Source organism: Dasypus novemcinctus, chromosome 26 (assembly GCF_030445035.2).
Source record: "Dasypus novemcinctus isolate mDasNov1 chromosome 26, mDasNov1.1.hap2, whole genome shotgun sequence".
In the NCBI taxonomy this organism is placed as follows: domain Eukaryota; kingdom Metazoa; phylum Chordata; class Mammalia; order Cingulata; family Dasypodidae; genus Dasypus; species Dasypus novemcinctus.
In genome coordinates this window covers 7,917,572-7,938,908 of record NC_080698.1, presented here as the reverse complement: position 1 = coordinate 7,938,908, position 21,337 = coordinate 7,917,572, and the positions used below count along the sequence as shown (strand labels likewise).

Here is a 21,337-nt window from a genome sequence, read left to right as displayed (position 1 = left end):
GCCGGGGGGCGAGGGCGCGAGGAGGAGGAATAAAGCAGAGAGGGGCGAGTGGGGTGAGAGGCGCGGGCGGAGCGGCGGCCGCGCTACCTCGGGGCCGGGGGCCCGGGGGAGGGGCCCTCGACGCCGCCGCGGGTCCTCGCGGGCCGCGGGGCGGGAACGCTGGTGTCCTGGCGGGCGCAGGCTTCTCCCTCAGCGGCCTCCGCCCACCAGCCCCGAGCCGGCGGGCCGGGGGCGCGCGCGCCGGCTCCGGGCCGCCTCGGAGAGCCGGAGTCAGGGGTCGCGGCACCCCCCTCTAGGGCCGGGAACGAGTCCGCCGCGGCGCCCGCCCGTCGGCGTCTAGTTCCGAGAAACCGCCCGCAGGCCCGAGCCGGGCCGCTCCCCGCCCCGCCGGCTCCGAACGCGGCTCGGCCGGCAGCGGCGGGCTCGCCGGCTGGCGGCGGGCAGTGCGTGTCTCTTTAAGGGGCCGGGCCTGGGCGGCCGGGGGGCGGGCGGGGTGCGCGTCGCGCTCTGGGTGCGTGTGTGAGGGAGAGAGCGGCGGCGGGCGCCGGAGGGAGGGAGCCAGCGAGCGACGCGGGCCGCCCCTGCCGCTCCCGCGGTCGGACCAGCGGCCTCCACCCCTCCCCTCCCCTCCCCTCCCCCGCGTCGCCCTGCTGCGGGGAGGGGGCTCGCCGCGCCGCCTCCCGATGAAGCAGCTGCCGCCGCCGCCGTCTCCGAAGATGGGGGATTTCTACGACCCCGAGCATCCTACCCCTGAGTAAGTCTCGGCTCTGGTCTCCCGCTGCCGTCGGCCGCCGCAGTCTGGGCCGAGGGCGGCGCGTCCTGACTGGCGGCGGCGCGGGCCGGCGCGAGGAGTAGCGGGCCGCGGGGCCTCGCGCGGCGGGCGTGGGGAGCGGGCCCGCGCCGCCGCCGGGGGCCGCCCTGGCCCGGGCCGCCTCTGCGCGGCGGTTGGGCCCGGCGTTGGCGCGACGGCTGGGCCCGGCCGTGGGGGAGGGGCGGCCGCGGCCTCCGCTCCTGCTGCCGCCGCGTCCGCAGCGGCCGGCGGGCCCCGAGCGAGGCGGGCCCCGTGGGCTCCCCGGCGTGCGCGCGGGCGCCGCGGCCCACGGAGGAGCCGGGTCGTTGGAGCTCCGGCGCGGGGCCGGCAGTAGGGCGCCGGCGAGAGTAGGCCGCGAATCCCCGGGCTCGGGTGGAAGTCCAGCCCGTTGCGCGGTCGCTCGGCGCGGCGGCTGGGACCGGAAGGGCCTCGCGCGCCTGACGGGGTCTGGGACCGTGGAGGGGCCCGCGCTGCACTCTCGCTTTGACTTTTCCTCCCAGAAACTCGATCTTGGCCTCTTAGTGCCTGCGGCTTCGAATTCTGCCCCTTTGGCACTTCGGCTTTGTAATGGTGGCGGAGGTTTGTGTGGCCTCGATGTTGAGGTGACACCGGGTTTGTTTTTCCGCTGGAAAACGAAAGCCTTCGGAGGGACATTCACTTCCAGATTATGGGATTTGCGGACTTTCGAATACGGCTTTCTTGGTAACGGGAACCTCTTATTCTAAATGGATGACTTTTTACTTCTTGTGGAAGACTTAGTGAAAACCAAGAATTGTTTGAGAATTCTTTAAAGAGACAGTGTTGTAGAAAATCGAAGTACAGGTTTGTCCAATTATATATATATTTCTCAGTCCAGAACATTTTTACATTTCTGTTGAGTGCTGTATCCGCTACTGTATCCCATACCTCCACTTCACTCTGGAGCCTGGGGTCACTTTCCATATCCCTCACCATTCCGTTGTTTTTAAAAAGCCATTCTTAAACTCCATTTGCTAGTATTGAGGTCTAGACCTAAGAATATAGGATTCATTGCAAACGGAAGTTGTCAAATGAGACTGTCAACTTTTATGGCCGAATGATTCTGAGATCTTTGCTCTTTCAACAAATTTTAGCTTAGATCTCCTTTGGCTCTATGTTGAACTCCTTTCATTTTGGTCCAGAAATGTCTGGATTAAGATCTTCATAGTTCTTAAGTGCGATTGCAACACAAAAGGATTCTCTTGGGTGTTGATGATCATCTCTGCTTGAAAAGAGAACTTATTCGTTTCATCTTTTTAAAACAAAACTCAACCCTTGCAAAAATAAGTTAACTAAACATGGCTTTTCATTTAATGAGTTCTTGCTTAAGATAACTAATATTACCATAATTAGATTGTTTTGATTTTTGCTGCACGATCAGTCCAATTATAAAGCTCATGTTACAGGTTTCTGGTTGGAGACTTGGCAAACTTAAAAAAAAGAAAGAAAGAAATTCTGTATCAGGAGTCAATAAACACTAATCACTTGTCCTATACAAAGTAACTTGCTAGCTCCTAAATGGGCTAAGTGCCTGTTTTCAGGTTCTTTTAACAGGTTGTTCATTGAAGTACAGACAGCTTTAAAGATCACATCCTTAACACTTCTTGGGGGTAAACAAAATTTTTCATAATGTGTGTATGAAAATGGACTCAGTGCATCTTTGGATACAAGTGGGGAAGGACAAGACTGGAAGTCTTGGAGTTTTTATTTTTAATGTTTTCTGCCTCCATTGCTTCCGATTTCTAACAATTGTCTAAATTCCAATATATATATTTTTTCTGTGCTTTAACCTGCATGGGGTATATAAAGAATAATAAACCATTTTCTGTCATAATACTGTAATAACTGGAATGGCTCTGGGTAGTCATCCCAAACAATATCACCTATTTTTACAAATGAGAAAACTGAAGCCTAGAGAAGCAAAGTGACAGCCACAAGATTGTATAAACTAGTTAGTAGTGTGTTTATACCTCTGGAGAGAGAGAGGCAGTATAGTGTAGGGTTAAGAACTTGGGTTTCAGAGTCAAGTAGACCTGGGTTTGAACACTAGTTTAACTTTGGGCAGGTGACTTCATTTCTCTGAGCTTGGATTTTCTCAGCTTTGAAATAGGTACTGTAATAATAGCATCCTAATAGGGCTTTTGAGAAAAGTAAATGAGATAATCTACTGGTGAAGTGTGACATGTGGTAAGTGCTTCTAGCTGGGGCTTCAGCGAAAACTTAAGATACAGGATTTAAGTCAAGCATGAGAAGATTAGGTAGGTATGAAAGGAGGTAATGTGGCTGGGGGAGTAATTGACCAAGTGTCCTTTTTAAACTTTAGATGGTTTGAAATGGGTCTTAGACATGGAGAATTGAAATACAAGATGTAAATTGTTTGAATAAAGTAACATTTGGGGTCTGTGGTTCTGTATTTTTCTCTTTAATTAGACACAGCTGTAGGACCAGGTTTTTTCCTGCAGCATATAGAACATTTATTTTTCAGGTGAAAATGGCTATAATCACCTGGTATCCAGGATCTGTGTATTAGGTGTCCACTATTGAGCAGGCCCAGGGCCAGGTGGTGTTGAGGGCACTGAATTAGATCCAATCACAGTCTTCAAGGAAATTTCCTTCTAATGAAGGAGACAGGTAAGTACTTTACAGCAATAAGACGTGCTGTTCTTTGAACATATTACATGTCTGTAGTGTCCTAAACAAGCACACTAGGGGTGATTGGTGAACAAAACAAAATTTTGCCCTTGTGCTTACATCCTAGTGAAGGGTAGTAGATAATAAATTATATAGAATTTTCAAAGGTAAGTATTACAGAAAATAGAACAGGGTAAGGGGCACCCAGAATTGCTGGGGGAAAGGTTGCAATTTAAATTAGGGCAGACAGGGTAAGCCCTTTTGAGAAGGTGATATTTAGGCAAAGACTTAAAGGAGAGGAAATTATGTTAATATGCTACTCTTTGGGGGGAAAGCATAACAAGAAAGGGATCAGTTAGTGCCAAGGCCCTTATCTAGTGCTTTTTGCCCAGAATGGTTAGGATGAAGTGAATAAGAAAGAGTAATAGTAAGTTGAGTCAGAGAGGTAATGGGGCAGGATAGGAGGGTGGGGTCAGATTTTGTAGTGTCTTGTAGAGTCCTTGTAAGGACTCTGCCTGGAGATTTGAACAGAGAAGTGACATGGTTTGCTTTCAGTTTCAGAAGGATCACTCAATTTGCAGAGAGGAAACAGCAGCAGAACTTGGGAGACTTATAAGGAAGCTAGAATCCAGGAAAGAGATGCAGGTGACTTGTAACAAGGTGGTATTGGGAGATGGTGAGAAATGGTGGGGTTGAGGATATGTTTTGAAGATCAAGCCAGTAGGATTTGTTGATAGATCAGATGTGGAGTGTGAGAGATGAGTCAAGGGTGAGTCCATGGTTTTTGGTCTGAGCAGTTGGAAAAATGGGACTTGTCATTAACTAAGGTAGGGGTGACTATGAGAAGATCCAGTTATAAATCTGGAGTTCAGGAGAAAGGTGTCTGGACTAGGGATAAATTTTATAGTCATCAACTTAGGTAGCATTCAAAACTATGAGACTGAATGTGATCGCCAAGGGATCCAGGGTAGAAAGAGGGCCAAGAATTGGTCCTTTTAAATTCCTATGTTAAGAGAATTGTTTTAGTGTGCAGTTTAGGGTTCTTCACATGGATGGCATCCATGAACCTGGAGAGAAGAGTGTATCTTCACTAACCTCTAACTGGAAGTTAGCATGTCTTCATTTACAAGTGTAATTGAAGCAACTACAGTAGTAGTAGCAGTACCGTGATTTTACCAGTGGAAATCACAGATATTTTTATTATGGTTGTCAAAGATATCTCATTACATTGAAATTACAGTAGATAGGAGACCTGCTATTCATATATTACTATATTCCACATTTAAGATTTTTTTTCTCCCAATATAATTGGTTTCCTTTGTAATCATATGTATTATAATGATTTATAAATATTAGGCTGAGAAGGAATCCACAGACTTCATCAGACGGTCTAAGGCACATGAGAAAACGTTAAGTCTCTGAGCTCTGGTGCCAGAATTCTTGGTTTAGAGTCTTACCTTTTTGGCCTACTAGCTGTATGAACCTGGACAAGATTCTTAATGTCTCTCTGCCTTGGTGTTCTTATCTATAAAATGGAGATCATAATAGTATTTTCTGCAAAGAGCATTATCAGGATTTAAGAATGAGGACATTTGGGTTCTGAGGGGAGAGGGAGGGAAGAATGGATGGAACATGGGGCTTTAGGAGATTGGAATTGTTCTGCATGATCTTGCAATGGTGGATATAGGCCATTATGCATTTTGTCAGAACCTGTAGAAGTTTACGGTGCAGAATGTAAACTATAATGTAAACCATTGATCATGGTTTGTGGCAATGCTTCAATATTTGTTTGTCAGTTGTAACAAATATACTCATGTACAATGTTATTAATAGGGAAAAATGTGAGGGTGGAATGGGTGGGGTTATTGGAATCCCCTATATTTTCTATGTGACTTTCCTATAATCTAAATCTTCTTTGAAAATAAAGTGGGGGGAAAAAAAACAAATTGTCACTGTACATAAAAGATAACAGATCTTAGGTGATGAAAGACAATGTGCAAAAAAGGAAAAAGAGGACAATGCTAGCTGTTATTGTTAGTACTGGATGGAAAGATGCAGCCAGAAAGAACAGAACTTACACAGTGATGTGAAATCATAGTGAATTTTGCAAAAATAAAGTTTATTAACTAGGATAAAAATACTTAAACATGTTCAAGTAAAATATGAAGCAGCAAGGATAGTCACACTCTTGTAATTCACCTTATGGTGGAAATAGAGATGTCATACAAAGTCAACTGAGAAAGTATCATATTGTGGTCACACATGGTCTGGACATTTAATAGCCTTGCAACCAGTTTATGAATCATAATTTTTGTTATTTTACATGGGGGAGAGTGCTGTGTAGTGATTGAGGTGTGCTTCCGCAGGCCAGAGTACTATACCTTCTTTGGCCCACTGAGGTATATGCAAGGCCTAATTAGTATTCTGAGGGTTTCATGGTGAATATGTAAAGCCTGATGACCTATCACCAGTGCTTATGATAGGGTATATCTTTTCAGTATTCATGTTTCCGCTTTGCTCTTGCCTTTTCTGGATTTCAGACGTGTCATTCTCCTTCTGTTGTCATATTATGTCTTTAGAAAGTTATCGAGCTACTGTGATATAGTCATATTTTCCTGATATGTCTCAGACTGGCAAGCCGCGATTCAGACATATAAGATTCTCCTTCACTCTCTACCTAAAATCACGATTTCCTTGTTTCCTTATGGGACTTTGGTGTTCCCAAATCGTCTCTGCCATTTTGCACTGTACTGACTCATTTCATCTATTTCCTTAAATTTTTTTATGAAATGCATCACAATTCTTTAATAGATATTTGTAATAATTTTTCTTGACCCTGCTATTCCATGTTGCTCCATGAGCACTGTTGGGGATTGAATCAAGTCCCCCAGTAAAGGCATATTCAGGTCCTAACTCCTGGTCCTGTGGTGTGAGCCTATCTGTAAATAGGACCTTGGAAGATGTTATTAGTTAAGCTATGCCCAAACTGAATGAGGATGGGCCTTAATCCAATATGGCTGAAGTTCTTAGAAGCAAAGGAAATTGGACATGGACAAAGAGAAGCCAAAGGGAGCACCCAGAAGCTGCAAGTCAGCAGAACCTGGAAGAAAAAGGAAAAGACGCCACCATGTGCAATGCCATGTGACAGAAAATCCAGGGATTGCTGGCAGCCAACCAAGAACACCACAGTCTGTGGGAGAAAGTATCACCTTGCTGAGGCCTCAGTTTTGGACTTGTGGCCTCAGAACCATGAGCCAATAAAATCTCATTGTTTAAGTCAACCCATTATATGTTTGTTTGTTTTTTAACAGCCTGGAAACTAATAAAAGCACCATCAGTTTTTGTGAGAAGTTAGAATAGTCATATGCTGGATGGCAAAAATGGTTAGTTTAGTTAAGAGACTCAAAAATTGGCAGATTAACAGCAATTTGTGTAAGGAAGAGTAATGTTACTAGCTGTTCGTGTAGAACACAGCAAATAGTGGTGGAATATAAAAAGAATATTACCCTACATAGCATTGCTCATGTGCAGAAGGGGGACAATGAGATTACCAAGAAATGCTTGGTGCTCTTCTTCCTGAGTACTTTTCTTTCTTTTCAGAGAAGTTAATGATGGTGTCAGAGAATACAGAAATGGAGCTAGGGGTTGGAACCTGGCTGTGATAGGATGTTTTTTTCAGCTGTGCATATGCCTGCTGCCGAATGTTTTGTTAGCTGTGTGCTTTTGTGAAATGTACCCATTGCATAAACATTTTTATTTTCATCAGCATTATTATTTTCTCCACATAATATTTTAACAGTTATGTGTATGCATATATATTTTAATAATTTGTCTATTTTTAAGATGCTTTAGGTGGTTACTAATTGGAAGCATCAAGATAGGCTAACAATTTCACTGGAGCCTGACTATTACGGCATTCATCCACTTTCTTGGCTTGACTTAACTTGTTTGGTTCTGTTGCTTTGACTAAGAGATTTTGTAGTCTCATGTACTAGAAAAACAAAAGACCATGGTGACTATGTTATAGGGACTTAACTTTTTAAAATGGAGGAGTCTAAGCGGTGATATGTCGTAGTATGTGTTTAGTAAATGTTCGAATAGACCTAATTCTTCATACTTATCATTTTAATTTCCTGATAGCTAATATTGTCTTATTACTTATGATTTTAACATTTTTAAATGGTGGGAGGGGGGAATCTGAAAGAATAATAATTGTATTACCTGAAAATGTTATGAAATTCAAATTTCTCTGTCCCTATAAATAGTTATTGGAACACAGCCATGCTCATTTAAGTATTGTCTATGGCCCTTTTCATTCAGTGGCAGAGCTGAGTAATTGTGACGGAGACTGTATGGCATATAAAGCCTAAAATATTTATTATCTAGACCTCTGTGCAAAAAATTTGCTGCCATCTGCTCCAGAACACTAATGAAAAGTCATACATTGAGAGAATAATTACGAAGACTGCTTGTGTGTAGTTTTTAAATGTTTTAAGTTTTCAGGAAAGCATGACCATTCCAGTTTCATGCTCTTTAGAGTGGGTTAATGAGAAACTCACAGTAACTATTTGGCATTAGAGTAATGGTTATTCCATCTTCAAATAATTTCTTCTATTTTATGTTTCTCCTTTGTTATAAACTTTTAAGAAAAGTGCTTTAAGGTTTCAGGTCACTTGTTTTGGTCTATATCTATCAGGGTCCAGTCAGGAAAACAAAATTTTATGTGAGGAATTATGTAATGGGTTTTGGAGAACCGAAAAATGAGAATGGGACACTGAGGTAACAGAGAAAGAAATGCAGGAAGTAGCTTCCCACCTACTCGGAGAAAACAGGAAGGAAGGTATGGTTATAAGAACCTAGAAGATTAGAATAGGGCCACTTGGAGCTGGGACCTCTGAGAGGGGATGGGATATTGGTCAACTGGTACTAGTTTTTGTGAGGGTTTGCAGTGAGGCTTGTTCTGGAATTGTGGAAAAAAGGTGGAAATCCAGAATCTACTGCTCTTACCAGAGTAAAGTGTGTTGATGGGTCAGTATACAAAAGAACTGTGACCAACAGGAAGGATCAAGTTAATTTTTCCTCTTCCAGCTTTTTAGTCTCCCTCCAGTACTTGTTATTGATTCCAAAGGAGAAAGGTAGTTTGCAGGTTCCTGAATGATCAGGTCATACCTTCACAAATAAGAGCATAGAACAGGTGGGTTAGGAGCTGAAAGAAAATATATTAATAAATGACACATGGTCCAACCATTGAAAAAATTCTCAAAGCTCTGGATAAGAAGTAATTCTAATATGTTTTTAGGAATTTGGAAAGATGATGAAATTCTTGTGAAAGAATGTTGGGTAAGTAGTGAACAAATTAAATTATTTGATACCATTTATTTGTCCATGAACTTAGTAAGTTTCTGAAGACCATGTTTTAAAATAAAATGCTGGCTTTTGTCTGCCTTAGTCTTCTGTGAACCATGGGAGTAGAAGACTGAGGTGAAGAATAGAACTTTAGGCAGCAGTAAAAACCCTGTCCTACAAAAAGTGGGGACTATTTGTATGTATGTGTTTCATTCAGGATTGCCTACTACCCCGTAAAAGAAAAATAAAATCCAATTATCAATTATTTAGGAAGTCAGGGATTCCAAATAGGATGAAGTTAGTGCACATGGTAGTTAAATGCTTCTCAGACTATCTGTGGTGAAGGATCAGACTTCCCTGTAACCCCCACCCTTGCCCCCTTAATTTTCAGTCTTTCATGGACTGGTTTTGTAACAATAAAAAAAATGAATTACCGGAAAAAGGAAGTGGAAAAACCCAAGACATTAAAAACATAAGCCCATTGATGAAAAAGTTACATATCTTGTCTGTGGTGATGGTTACACCGAAACTATACATGGGATAAAATTGCATAGAGTTACACACACAAATGGATATGAATGCAGGTTAAAGAAGAATGGTGAAAATTGAGTAAGGTCTGTAGTTCACTTAACAGTAACATAACAATGTCAATTTCCTGGTTACATTATTGTACTACAGCTATATAAGATTGTTGGAGAGCTGGTGAAGGGTAACGGGTACATGGTACTCTGTACTGTTTGTGCAACTTCTAGTGAATCTGAAATTATTTCAAAAAGTTTGAAAAAAAAATACAAACCTACTGATTACTGCTCAAGGTGAAATTGCTATAAAAAATTCTAAACTATTAGTCTTGCATTCTCTACTTGTGGATAAGAAACAAACTGTTAGCTGACTGGCACTGGCCTGCAGACTACACTTGAGTGTTAACTGCCTTTTACCTTTTCCTTTGTGGCTGTTCTATAATTTTGCCATTCTCCTCAGTCTCTTGCTACCTTTCATCTCCTACCTCTACTTCTCTATAAGACCCTGGAGATAAACAGGTGAGCAAGACCCTTGCTACTGTGGAATTTATTTTCTAATAGTGGAGACTATTATTAATGAAAGTATCTTACAAATATGTAATTCAGATTGCTAACAGTTTCTACTTATTGAGTGCTGTGCGAGGTATTATCTGAATAATTTAAAATAGATGCTCTCCTTTCATCCTGTCTTTGAATCTAATACAGTACTAATATTTCAGTTGTATAGATAATGTCTCTGGCCTCCATTTCCCTTAGTAACTTAGGTTAAAAAATTTTGGAGTTGGTATTCTAATCCAGGCTAATAAACTTTCAAGCTCTTGCTTTTAATCTCTATTTTTTAATCTTTTATTCTCATACTGTGGTGCCTCCCCATCAAGTGTTTTGAAAGCACATAATGAGAGAGAAGAGCAATTGGGGCATGCCTTATGGACGGAATGCACTGGAAAGGCCCTAGGACAGAAAATCTAGGCTGAGTAATTCTTTCTTATCATTCTAGTTAATGGTGTTTACAAATTTTCCGTGTTTTTACTAGCGTAGGTTAGGCTGGAAACCAGCTAACTAGTTTGACTTTTGGATATGATATTAGCTACTGTTGTTAATTCCAAGACATGGCTCCTTCTATCATTTTACCCTTTGTTGTTTCATAGAGCATTTTAGATTTGGTTTCTAGTAAGCTATTGATGGTACTTAACTTCCCTCTGCGATTAAGTAGCTAGGGACTTGACTGTTGGAGTTGTGTACCAATTATCTTTTCCTAAATCCTGTTGTAATATAACTTGACATTTGAGATACAATACAAACAAACCATAGGACAGCATTTTTAAAATAAAATTCTGTTTTATATATCAACTAGCTTTAATTTACACAAGTGCACTATTTTTTTTTTTTTTAAAGATTTATTTTTATTTATTTAATTCCCCTCCCCTCCCCTGGTTGTCTGTTTTCTGTGTCTTTTTGCTGCGTCTTGTTTTCTTTTGTCCGCTTCTGTTGTCGTCAGCGGCACGGGAAGTGTGGGTGGCGCCATTCCTGGGCAGGCTGCTCCCTCCTTTTCGCTAGGCGGCTCTCCTTATGGGTGCACTCCTTGCGCGTGGGGCTCCCCTACGCGGGGGACACCCCTGTGTGGCACGGCACTCCTTGCGCGCATCAGCACTGCGCATGGGCCAGCTCCACATGGGTCAAGGAGGCCCGGGGCTTGAACCTCGGGCCTCCCATGTGGTAGACGGACGCCCTAACCACTGGGCCAAAGTCCGTTTCCCACAAGTGCACTATTATAGACTATATTATTTAATAATGAGGAAACTTAGAGAAGCTAAATGAAAGATCAGTAGGCCGGCTATCAGTTCCTTGCTGCGTTGGCTTTTTTTTTTTGTAAGTGAAATTTGGTACCTGGAAGTGGAAATTGGAATCAGGTTTTTAATCTACAAAATGTTGTACAAAATACTTTTTTGTTTTTCTGTTTACCTTAAGAACTCAAGAGCTAATTTTCACAGAAAGGAAAACTTAGCACTCTGGTACCTTATTTTTTAATATTGGAAAGTGGATGGAAAATAGATTTAAATATTCAGAATTTTAATATTTCTTACCTTCCCAAATATAAAATTAAATTTTCTCATCTTACATCTTTTCAAATTAAATGTCGCTAAAGTAGATACTCAGCACAGATAATTTTATACAGAGTTTTTTCCTCATGTCTACTGTGGGTGCATATTTATGTTTATTGTTGGACAGCGAAATTCTTGGAATAGTAGAAATAAATGTAAATCAAATGGGTGAATCCTGGTGAGTACTTCTGTTTAGGTAAAAGGATGCTTAGCCACAACCAGGTGAATGAGCCCTAGTTTGGGGGTGGGGAGAGAAGAAGGAGAAATTGGGTGGCAGCAGGGATACATACATTTTGCCATCATACTTGTAATCACTCACCACCATCCATACACCCCATCTCAATTCCCATTCCCATCCCCATCCCCCTTGCCTGCTCATGTGCACACATGGTCTGTCCTTGTTTGGGGATTTGTTAGCCTCTTTCATACTGTAATTAAACATTATAAATGTTTTATTATGAAAAATTTCAAATATTCACGAAAGTTGAAAGGATAGTATAATGAATACCCTTCTCTTCCCTCCCCTCCATTACTCATTTAGCTTCAACAGTTATTGTTTTGCCATTCAAGTTTCATCTATCCACCACTTTTTGTTATTACTGCAATATTTAAAATCATCCCACATGTGTTATCATTTCATCCTTGTATACTTTAGTATATATCTCTAAGGATGAAGACTTTTAAAAAATGTAACCACATGACTTTATCATACCTAATATAATTAGTAATAATGCCTTAATGTTACATAATACTCAGCCCCTGTCCAATTTTCTTTCAAAATCAGGATTACCAGATTTCAAATCTCTCTTCGTTTAAATAGTTCCCTCATATCATTTTATCTCTTAGAAAAAATAGATCATTTGTCTTGTAGAAATTTCCACATTCTGTGTTTGGCTGTATGCACCTTTATGGTGTCAGTTAATATCTTTTCTGTTTCCTATGTTTTTTTCCCCTCCCAAGAGAATCACTGTCCTAACAGTAATAGGTTACTTATTGCATATCAGGGGCACAGATTAGGTTCCCTTACTTTTAGTGATGTCAAAATTGATCACTGAGTTTTGGCATAGACTGCCTGATTTGTCAATTACAAAGTTCCCCATCAACCTTTCACCTAATCGTTTTAACTACTATTGATGAATGTTACCTAGCGCCATTATTCCTTCTGTATTTATTAGCTGGAATTCTTCTATAAGACGAACTATTACTCATTAACTCTTTGGTTGCCTCAAAATACAGTTCATACAGGAAAGATAGGAAAAATTTTGGATTCTTTCCCATTATCAATTTTTAGAATAGTCATGTTCTGCTGACAGTTTAACCTTAAAGGTGACCAATATGAACTTTTTTAAAAAATGAAATTCATTTTTATTTATTTGCTCTGTTTCCATACATCACAGTCATTTTTTTTGTTATTACCCACATTGCCTCAACTTTGACCAGTGGATGCTTTCAGGTTGGCTTCTTTGTCCTTTTGCCATGACCCTGATACTCTTTGATAACTTTCTTGGTCACAGTTAATTTATATATTTCCTGCCTCTTACTGTAATAAACCATTTTTCTTGGGAGCCTTGGTTCCTTTTAGTGGGAAATAGTGTTTAGAGACTGCAGTATAGACGCTAGTGATACCTTTTATTGCACCAGGCTGTCATTGCTTTTAGGCATTTTCACTGGACAGTCAGGATGTATGTATTTTTTCTCTTTCTTGGAAAAAGAAAATTCAAATTCACACTAATTTTTCCAATTCATAATAAGTATACAGAGTTTTTATTTTATATTTTTTGTGTCCTTACATCTCTTTCATACTGAAAATTTTGGTTTCTAGTGACATTAAAAGAATAATTTATTTACTTTATATATGACAGTTATATTATTAGAACGATAAGACTTAAACTGAATACAGTTTAAGATTTCCTTATGGGGAAACGGACTTTGGCCCAGTGGTTAGGGTGTCCGTCTACCATATGGGAGGTCCGCGGTTCAAACCCCGGGCCTCCTTGACCCGTGTGGAGCTGGCCATGCGCAGTGCTGATGCACGCAAGGAGTGCCGTGCCACGCAAGGGTGTCCCCCGCGTGGGGGAGCCCCCACGCGCAGGGAGTGCGCCCGTGAGGAAAGCCGCCCAGCGTGAAAAAAAAAAAGAAAGTGCAGCCTGCCCAGGAATGGCGCCGCCCACACTTCCTGTGCCGCTGACGACAACAGAAGCGGACAAAGAAACAAGATGCAACAAATAGACACCAAGAACAGACAACCAGGGGAGGGGAGGAAATTAAAAAAAAAAAAAAAAAAAAAGATTTCCTTATGGTTCTTTTGGATCCTCGGTAGGATATAGTCCAATAAAGATATATAGTCAAAATAGTTTTATTTTAACTTTTTTTTAATGTGTATGGTTATGCCAGTCACCAACTTGATTCTTTAATTTGATTACAGTTTTTAGAAATTGGTTTCCTTCTCATGAAAAGAATTATGTACAACATTTTACGTGATTCCAAAAGTCAGCACAATGAAAGAATGTTCAGAGAGGTATAGCTTCCATCCCTGTTCTCGCCTCCCCATTCCCTTTAATATGAAACCATTGTAACTAGTTTTGGGTTGAACCTTCCATTTTGAAAATATAAGCAAATATATATGTTTTTTCACAAAAGGTGGCATATTAAATATACTGTTCTGTGTTTTGCTTTTTTCACTTTATATATTGGAGATCATCTTCATTACTTTCTTTAGAGCTGCATACTATTTGAATGGATATAGAGGAGTTATTCAGCTATCTTCCAATCTTTTGTAATTTATGGATAGCTTTTGAACTTTATTTACCCTTATTTTCCCTGTATGAAATGATGAGTGATGGTGTATACAAGGCATTGTAATTCATGGTGCTCCCACATTATCATTGGCTTTGCTTTGTAAGAATAAGTGTTTCAGGGTTTTTTTGTTTGCTTTTTAAAGGCACGGGTGCCCTATGCCCTTCTTGTACTTGTGTTGTTGACTTGAACCTGTCTCTTCCCCACCCCAAATGTTAATTCACAATGGGGGGGGGGGAGTTGCGGCACAGAGGGGCGGAACGCTTGAAATTTTTACAAACAAAAATAGGGAAATAAATGATGGCTATTTTGAATGTGTTTAAGCTTTTGTCCCTCGAGAACTGAATTTAATTTCTTTTCAGTGTGTTTTGACTTGGGTCTGTTGGTGATCTATTATGCTAGAAACTTTGAGTTACTGTATTTACTGTGTTACTAAAATAGAAAGCAGCCCATGTATATGTTTATATTTTCAGTTTTTCTTTCCTTTATAACGGAAAAAAATTGCCTTTGAAACATGAAGGAATACATTTGTTTTCAGAAGGTCTTTTTTGTTTGTTTTTTAAAGATTTATTTTTATTTATTTCTCTCCAACTCCCCCATTGTCTGCTCTCTGTGTCTATTCACTGCATGCTATGACCGCTTCTATCCTTACCAGCAGCACTGGGAATCTGTGTTTCTTTTGTTGCGTCATCTTGCTGTGTCAGCTCTCCATGTGTGCGGCGCTATTCCTGGGCAGGCTGCACTTTTTTCACGTGGGGCAGCTCTCCTTATGGGGCATACTCCGGGGACCTCCCATGTGGTAGTGGATGCTCTATCCATTGGGCCAGGTCCGCTTCCCAGAAGATTTTTAATATTAACACCAAGCAGATATTTGTGAAGGAAAGAGATCTTGAATTATTCTCTTCGTGTATAAAAAAGATGTGTTTAGGGTTTTGCAGGTTTTATTCCATTGTTTTTATTTATAAGGCGGATTTTTAAGAGCTAATTTGCAAGAAAGACTATAACAACATGAAGAAAGCTACCATCGTTTTTATGCTCCTGTTTAATGTGGTTAACTAAGAGTCAGACTGAAAGGCTGCTCTGAGTACTTAGTCTGGTAAACTACAGGGTAGGTACAGCTTAACCATTAACTAGGTGAGTTTGAGTCCTACCTACCATCTCCCTCACACTTCTGGTGATGGTTGCATTTGTTTCATTGATCACTTGGCAACTATAATAACACCATATATGTGTATGAGTATCTTGTTGCCTGAAATATTTTTTAATAGATTTTAGATACTTTAAGTCAAGGTTTTATTTTGTTTCTTTGTATTTCATACTGTTTTCCAATGTGGTAACTTATACATGAAAGAATCTAGTCCTAAATTAGGGGTAGGGGGTACCAATGATTTCTTATATCCTGTTTAAGAATTTCTTCTGTAATACAGGCACACAATCATTGGGACTTTGTTTTATTTTGTTTTGTTTCACTTTTTAAAAATATAATTAATTTGTAAGTGTACATACTTTAGTTTTTATAAAGGCAGTATTCCTGGGATATATTCACATTACCATATGAGCTATCCAAAGTGTATAATCAGTGGCTTTTAGTATAATCACAGTGTTTTGTTTTGTTTTTAAAGATTTATTCATTTTATTTGTTTTTTTCTCTGTCCCCCCCCCTCCAGTTGTCTGCTCTCTGTGTCCATTTGCAGTGTGTTCTTATGTAACCACTTCTATCCTTATCGTCAACACCAGGAATCTGTGTTTCTTTTTGTTGCGTTAGCTTTCCGTGTGTGCTGCGCCATTCTCGGGCAGGCTGCACTTTCTTTCGAGCTGGGCGGCTCTCCTCACGGGGCGGGGCGCACTCCTTGCGTGTGGGGCTCCCCTACGCGGGGCACACCCCTGTGTGGCAGGGCACTCCTTGCGCGCATCAGCACTGTGCATGGGCCAGCTCCACACGGATCAAGGAGGCCCGGGGTTTGAACCGCTGACCTCCCATGTGGTAGGCAGATTCCCTGTCCATTGGGCCAAGTCTGCTTCCCTAATCACAGTGTTTTAACACTTATTCTTTATTTCATTATACAGCCCCTTCTTGCTAGAAAGAACTATTTACTGTTACACTGAATCAAAATGTTTCTCTGAAACTTTTTACGCTTTCATCCCAGATCTGTGTAATTGCTAATAAATTTTTGATTTAAGGAATAAGGGACTGTAGTCAAACAGCCTGGATAACACCTACTTGGCTCTGCCACTTCATTAGCTATTATCTTAGGTTTCTTCTTTGTAAAGTGGGAATAAAAATAGTATACCCTTTGTAGGTTTCGGTATCAAATGAGCTAAATGTATGTAAAGCATTTAACCCAGTACCTGAAAAGTACAAATATTTTATGTTAGCTGTAATGGTGGTGGATCTCTAGTAATTGGAATTATAGGAAAATAGTGTTTAAGTCTTTAACACTGAGTCCTAAAATCTTCACATTAAATTAACATCCCAGTTTATGTGTTTTAGAGAAAGTAAAATGCTTTAACAAGAAAATAGTTCACTTTATCTAAGTGTTCTTGCAAACTCATTGGGAAGACAAATTTAAAAAGATAATTTAGAAGAAATTAGTTAGAAGATACCAGGTGTAAATATAATTATCTTTTGGGATGCTATTCTTAACCTTTTCTCACTGACTTTGGATTTCTACAGTGATCTGTTTCAGATTTTCTTTGTTTATGTAGTAGTTCTTATTTAAAGAAACTTAGTTTTACTTATAGTGTATAATAACTCCACATTAAAATAAAGTTTTAGCTGTTTTGGGGTATAAGAATGTTGATGGGTATGATATTGCAGGAGAGTGCTGCTATTTTGACCCATGTTCTATTAGAAATAGTGCTTTGGTCAAGCTAATTGTGAGAATATTCTTGCCTTTTAAAAACTCATTTTAATGACATCTCTTTTTATTATCAAATTAATTTTTTTCATAGGTTTAATAGCCTTTGTCAGTAGGAGCTCTTTGTTGAGACACTATGCTAGTTGACAATGTGGACTTAAAGCAAGGGAGAATAGTGGTTTTTTAAAAATCATATCAGTAGTCTTGGCACTATTTTAGGTAAGCATACTTATCCCAGAGTACTTTTCCTGAAGCTTTAAGTTCTTTGATAAATAGCAATGTTGTATTTATGGCTTTGTTGTGCAAACAAATCACATATATTCCTCATCCAGATTTTAATTTACTTGCCCTCCTGGGTCATATTTCTGGGATGAGAGCCTGACAAAATGGTATGAATTAATTTAATGTATCAGTACTATGCATTTTCTTCAGGTTAGTTTTGGGGTGTTTCCCTCATCTGAGAATGGCTTGAAAAGGGGACGCTAAAACCTGGTACTGTTGTTAAGGAATTTCTTTGACTCAATAAGTAATGAAAACTTTATGATAGGGAGAGTGTTAGGCCCAGGAGAAAATTGTACAATAAGGGCAAGATGTTCCCTTTGTCTCTTTAATTTAAACTAGTTGGGAAGGCAGAAACAAATAATGCAAGTCAGGGCCATGTGATTGTCAGACTGCATTCCCAGTAGTCTTACCCCACCACCCTCTTTTTAAAGTGAAGGATATTAAGAACTGTCTGACTTAGGCAAATGAACCAGCAGAGAGGGAGTGACTAATGAGAGAGGAGAGGGAACACATAGGACATAGAAGGCCTTGAAAAGGCAAGAGCATAGCACAGGGAAACGGACTTTGGCCCAGTGGTTAGGGCGTCCGTCTACCACATGGGAGGTCGGCGGTTCCAGCCCCGGGGCCTCCTTGACCCGTGTGGAGTTGGCCCATGCGCAGTGCTCATGCGAGCAAGGAGTGCCCTGCTACACAGGGTTGTCCCCCGCGTAGGGGAGCCCCACGCGCAAGGAGTGCACCCATAAGGAGAGCCACCCACACTTCCCATGCCGCTGACGACAACAGAAGCGGACAAAGAAACAAGACGCAGCAAAAAGACACAGAAAACAGACAACCGGGGGAGGGGAGGGGAATTAAATAAATAAAAATAAATCTTTAAAAAAAAAAAGGATAGCACAGTGAGTACAAGCGGTAGATCATCAGTTAAGAGTGGTGAGGGAAATGGTGGTGATGGAGACCTGGGGAATGTGTGTGAAGTTGTCATCTGGGAGAATAAGAAAGGGGATTGAGTGGTATAAGTCATAAAATTAGTAAATGGCAAAGAAAGATTTTCAAGACGTCTTCAAAATTTGATCTTTTATGTGGTATGTTGCCACCCTAACAAAGTAATAAATACTAAACAAGATGTGCTTTCGGGAAACGGACTTGGCCCAGTGGTTAGGGCGTCCGTCTACCACATGGGAGGTCCGCGGTTCAAACCCCGGGCCTCCTTGACCCGTGTGGAGCTGGCCCATGCGCAGTGCTGATGCGTGCAAGGAGTGCCCTGCCACGCAGGGGTGTCCCCGCGTAGGGGAGCCCCACGTGCAAGGAGTGTGCCTCGTAGGAGAGCCGCCCAGTGCGAAAGAAAGTGCAGCCTGCCCAGGAATGGCGCCGCCCACACTTCCGGCGCCGCCCACACTTCCCATGCCGCTGAGGACAACAGAAGCGGACAAAGAAACAAGACGCAGCAAATAGACACAGAGAACAGACAATTGGGGGGGGGGGGGGGATTAAATAAATAAATAAATAAATAAATCTTTAAAAAAAAAAGATGTGCTTTCAGGAAGGAGAATCGAGAGAATAAGAATAGATTAAGCCAAAGAAGGAAAATTAAAAAGAATGCCCCGTATTGGCATTTTCATTTATGGGAATTATTACTATCCTGTGTTATAGTTATTTGGTATACCTCTATACCATATTTACTTCAACTAAAATATAAAATTCTTGGTGGGTTAAGGACTGTGAATTTGACATCTTGCCTTTACCAACCTTGCACTACCCTTCAGAGGGTTGAATCTATGACAGATAATTGAATAAATAGCCTTGTGATTGGTATGAGAACTCATTTATACTTAAATATTGCCTTTCTGAAATATGTCATTGGCAGTTTATCAGTGTGGTTGTGTTCTACCAAAAGATACGGTGTTTTTTCTTCCAATTTTATTGATAATATTAATAAAGTATATACAGTTCATCCAAAGTATACAAGAAGTGGTATTTGGTATAATTGCATAGATGTGTGTTTATCGCATCAATCATTATTAGAGCATTTATTTCAATAATAATAAATGAACAAGAAAATTCCTCACCTTTCAGTGTCTCTCTGTTTCCCCTGTGGTAAAAAATAGCTCCTGTTTCTGGCTATTCTTGCACAATTATTTAATTGTTCAATAAGCAGTTTTATTGAGCCATATTCACATACCATATGATCTATGCAAAGTATATAATCAATGGCTTTTATTATAATCACAATGTTGTACATTCATTATTTCAAAAATTTTAGAACAATTTCATTATTCCAAAAAGAAAGACTCCATACCCTTAGCATTCCTTCCTCAGATCTACATAATCATTAATCTAATTTCATCTTTATAAATTTATTTATATTATATTATATATAAATGGAATTTTAATTTAGTCATTTGTCTTTTTATTGTTGCATTGTAACATCCATGTATCATGAATATTAAACCCTTACTGGACATGTGATTTCTAAATATTTTTTCCCATGAGTTAATTCTTGTATAGGAAGTGAGATAAGGGTCTTCTTTCATTCTTTTGGTTAGTTATAGATATCCAGTTCTCCCAGCACCATTTGTTGAAGAGACTGTTTTGTCCTATTAATATGTACTTGGTAGTTTTGTCAAAAACCAGTTGGCCATAGAGGTTAGGGTTTATTTCTGGACTCTCAATTCTATTCTCTTGATGAATGTGTCTCTCTTTATGCCAGTACCATGCTGTTGTTTTTTGTTTTCTGTTTTAATTAACATTTTATACATTGAACATTTATTTATTGAGTTTCTGCTACATTCAAGGTACCAGTACAGTAGTACACAGAGCAAAGTTCCTTCCCTCTTGAAGATTTTACTTGTCGAGTTCTCAGTTTGTGTCAGGCAAACTTTCTTGCATTCTACTTTGTTGTTATTTAATATATGTGGTCTCAGTTACAACCCTGGATAAAGTAGTGTTATTTTTTTTTTTAATATACTTTTTCAATTTTTTTTAAAGAAACTTAGATTACATAAAAGTTACACAAAAAATAGAGGGATTCCCATATGCCCCGACCATGCTGTTTTGACCATTGTAGCTTTGCATAATATATTTCAAGGTTCAGCAGTGAAATTCCTGTCATGTTGGTCTTCTTTTTTAGAATGCTTTTGGCTATTCGGGTGCCTTTTCCCTTCCAAATGAATTGGTAATTGCCTTTTCTATTTCTGTAAAGTAAGCTAGCGGAATTTTGATTGATATTGCATGGAATCTATAACTCAGTTTGGGTATGATTAACATCTTCAGGATATATAGAGTTCCAGTCCATGATCACGGAATGTCTTTCCATTTGTTTAGGTCTTCAGTAATTTCTTTTTTTTTTTTATTTTTTTATTTTTATTTTTTATTAATTTTTTTATTTTTTATTGACTTTGTAATAATATTACATTAAAAATATATATGTGAGGTCCCATTCAACCCCACCCCCCCACTCCCCCTCTCCCCCCCCCCAACAACACTCGTTCCCATCATCGTGACACATCCATTGGATTTGGTAAGTACATCTTTGGGCACCTCTGCACCTCATATACATTGGTTCACATCATGGCCCATACTCTCCTCTATTCAGTAATTTCTTTTAGCATTGTTTTGTAGTTTTCTGCATATAGGTCCTATACTTCTTTGATTAAGTTGATTCCTAAATATTTGACTCTTTACGTTGCTACTGTAAAAGGAATTTTCCCCAATTTCCTCCTCAAATTCTTTAATACTAGTGTACAAAAACATTACTGATTTTTGTATGTTGATCTTGTATCCTGCTACTTTGCTGAACTCATTAGCTCAGTTAGCTTTGTTGTAGACATTTCAGAATTTTCTGAATATTCAGATCATGTCATCTACAAATAATGAGCATTTTACTTTCTCTTTTCTTATTTGAGTGCCTTTTATTTTTTTTGTCCTGTCTAATTGCCCTAGCTAGAACTTTTCGTACAATGCCGAATGGTGACA

At 40.1% G+C, this 21,337-nt stretch overlaps 1 protein-coding gene across 1 annotated transcript in view; it reads left to right on the top strand.

Annotated features, from left to right (window-relative positions):
- Positions 1-488: 488 nt before the first annotated feature.
- SETD2 (SET domain containing 2, histone lysine methyltransferase) overlaps positions 489-21,337 on the top strand; it is a 130,215-nt gene continuing 109,366 nt past the window's right edge. Inside the window, exon 1 of the mRNA XM_071212047.1 lies at positions 489-754. Coding sequence (XP_071068148.1) covers positions 684-754 — 71 coding nt within the window. The 5' untranslated portion in view covers positions 489-683. The remainder of the gene's footprint in view (positions 755-21,337) is intronic.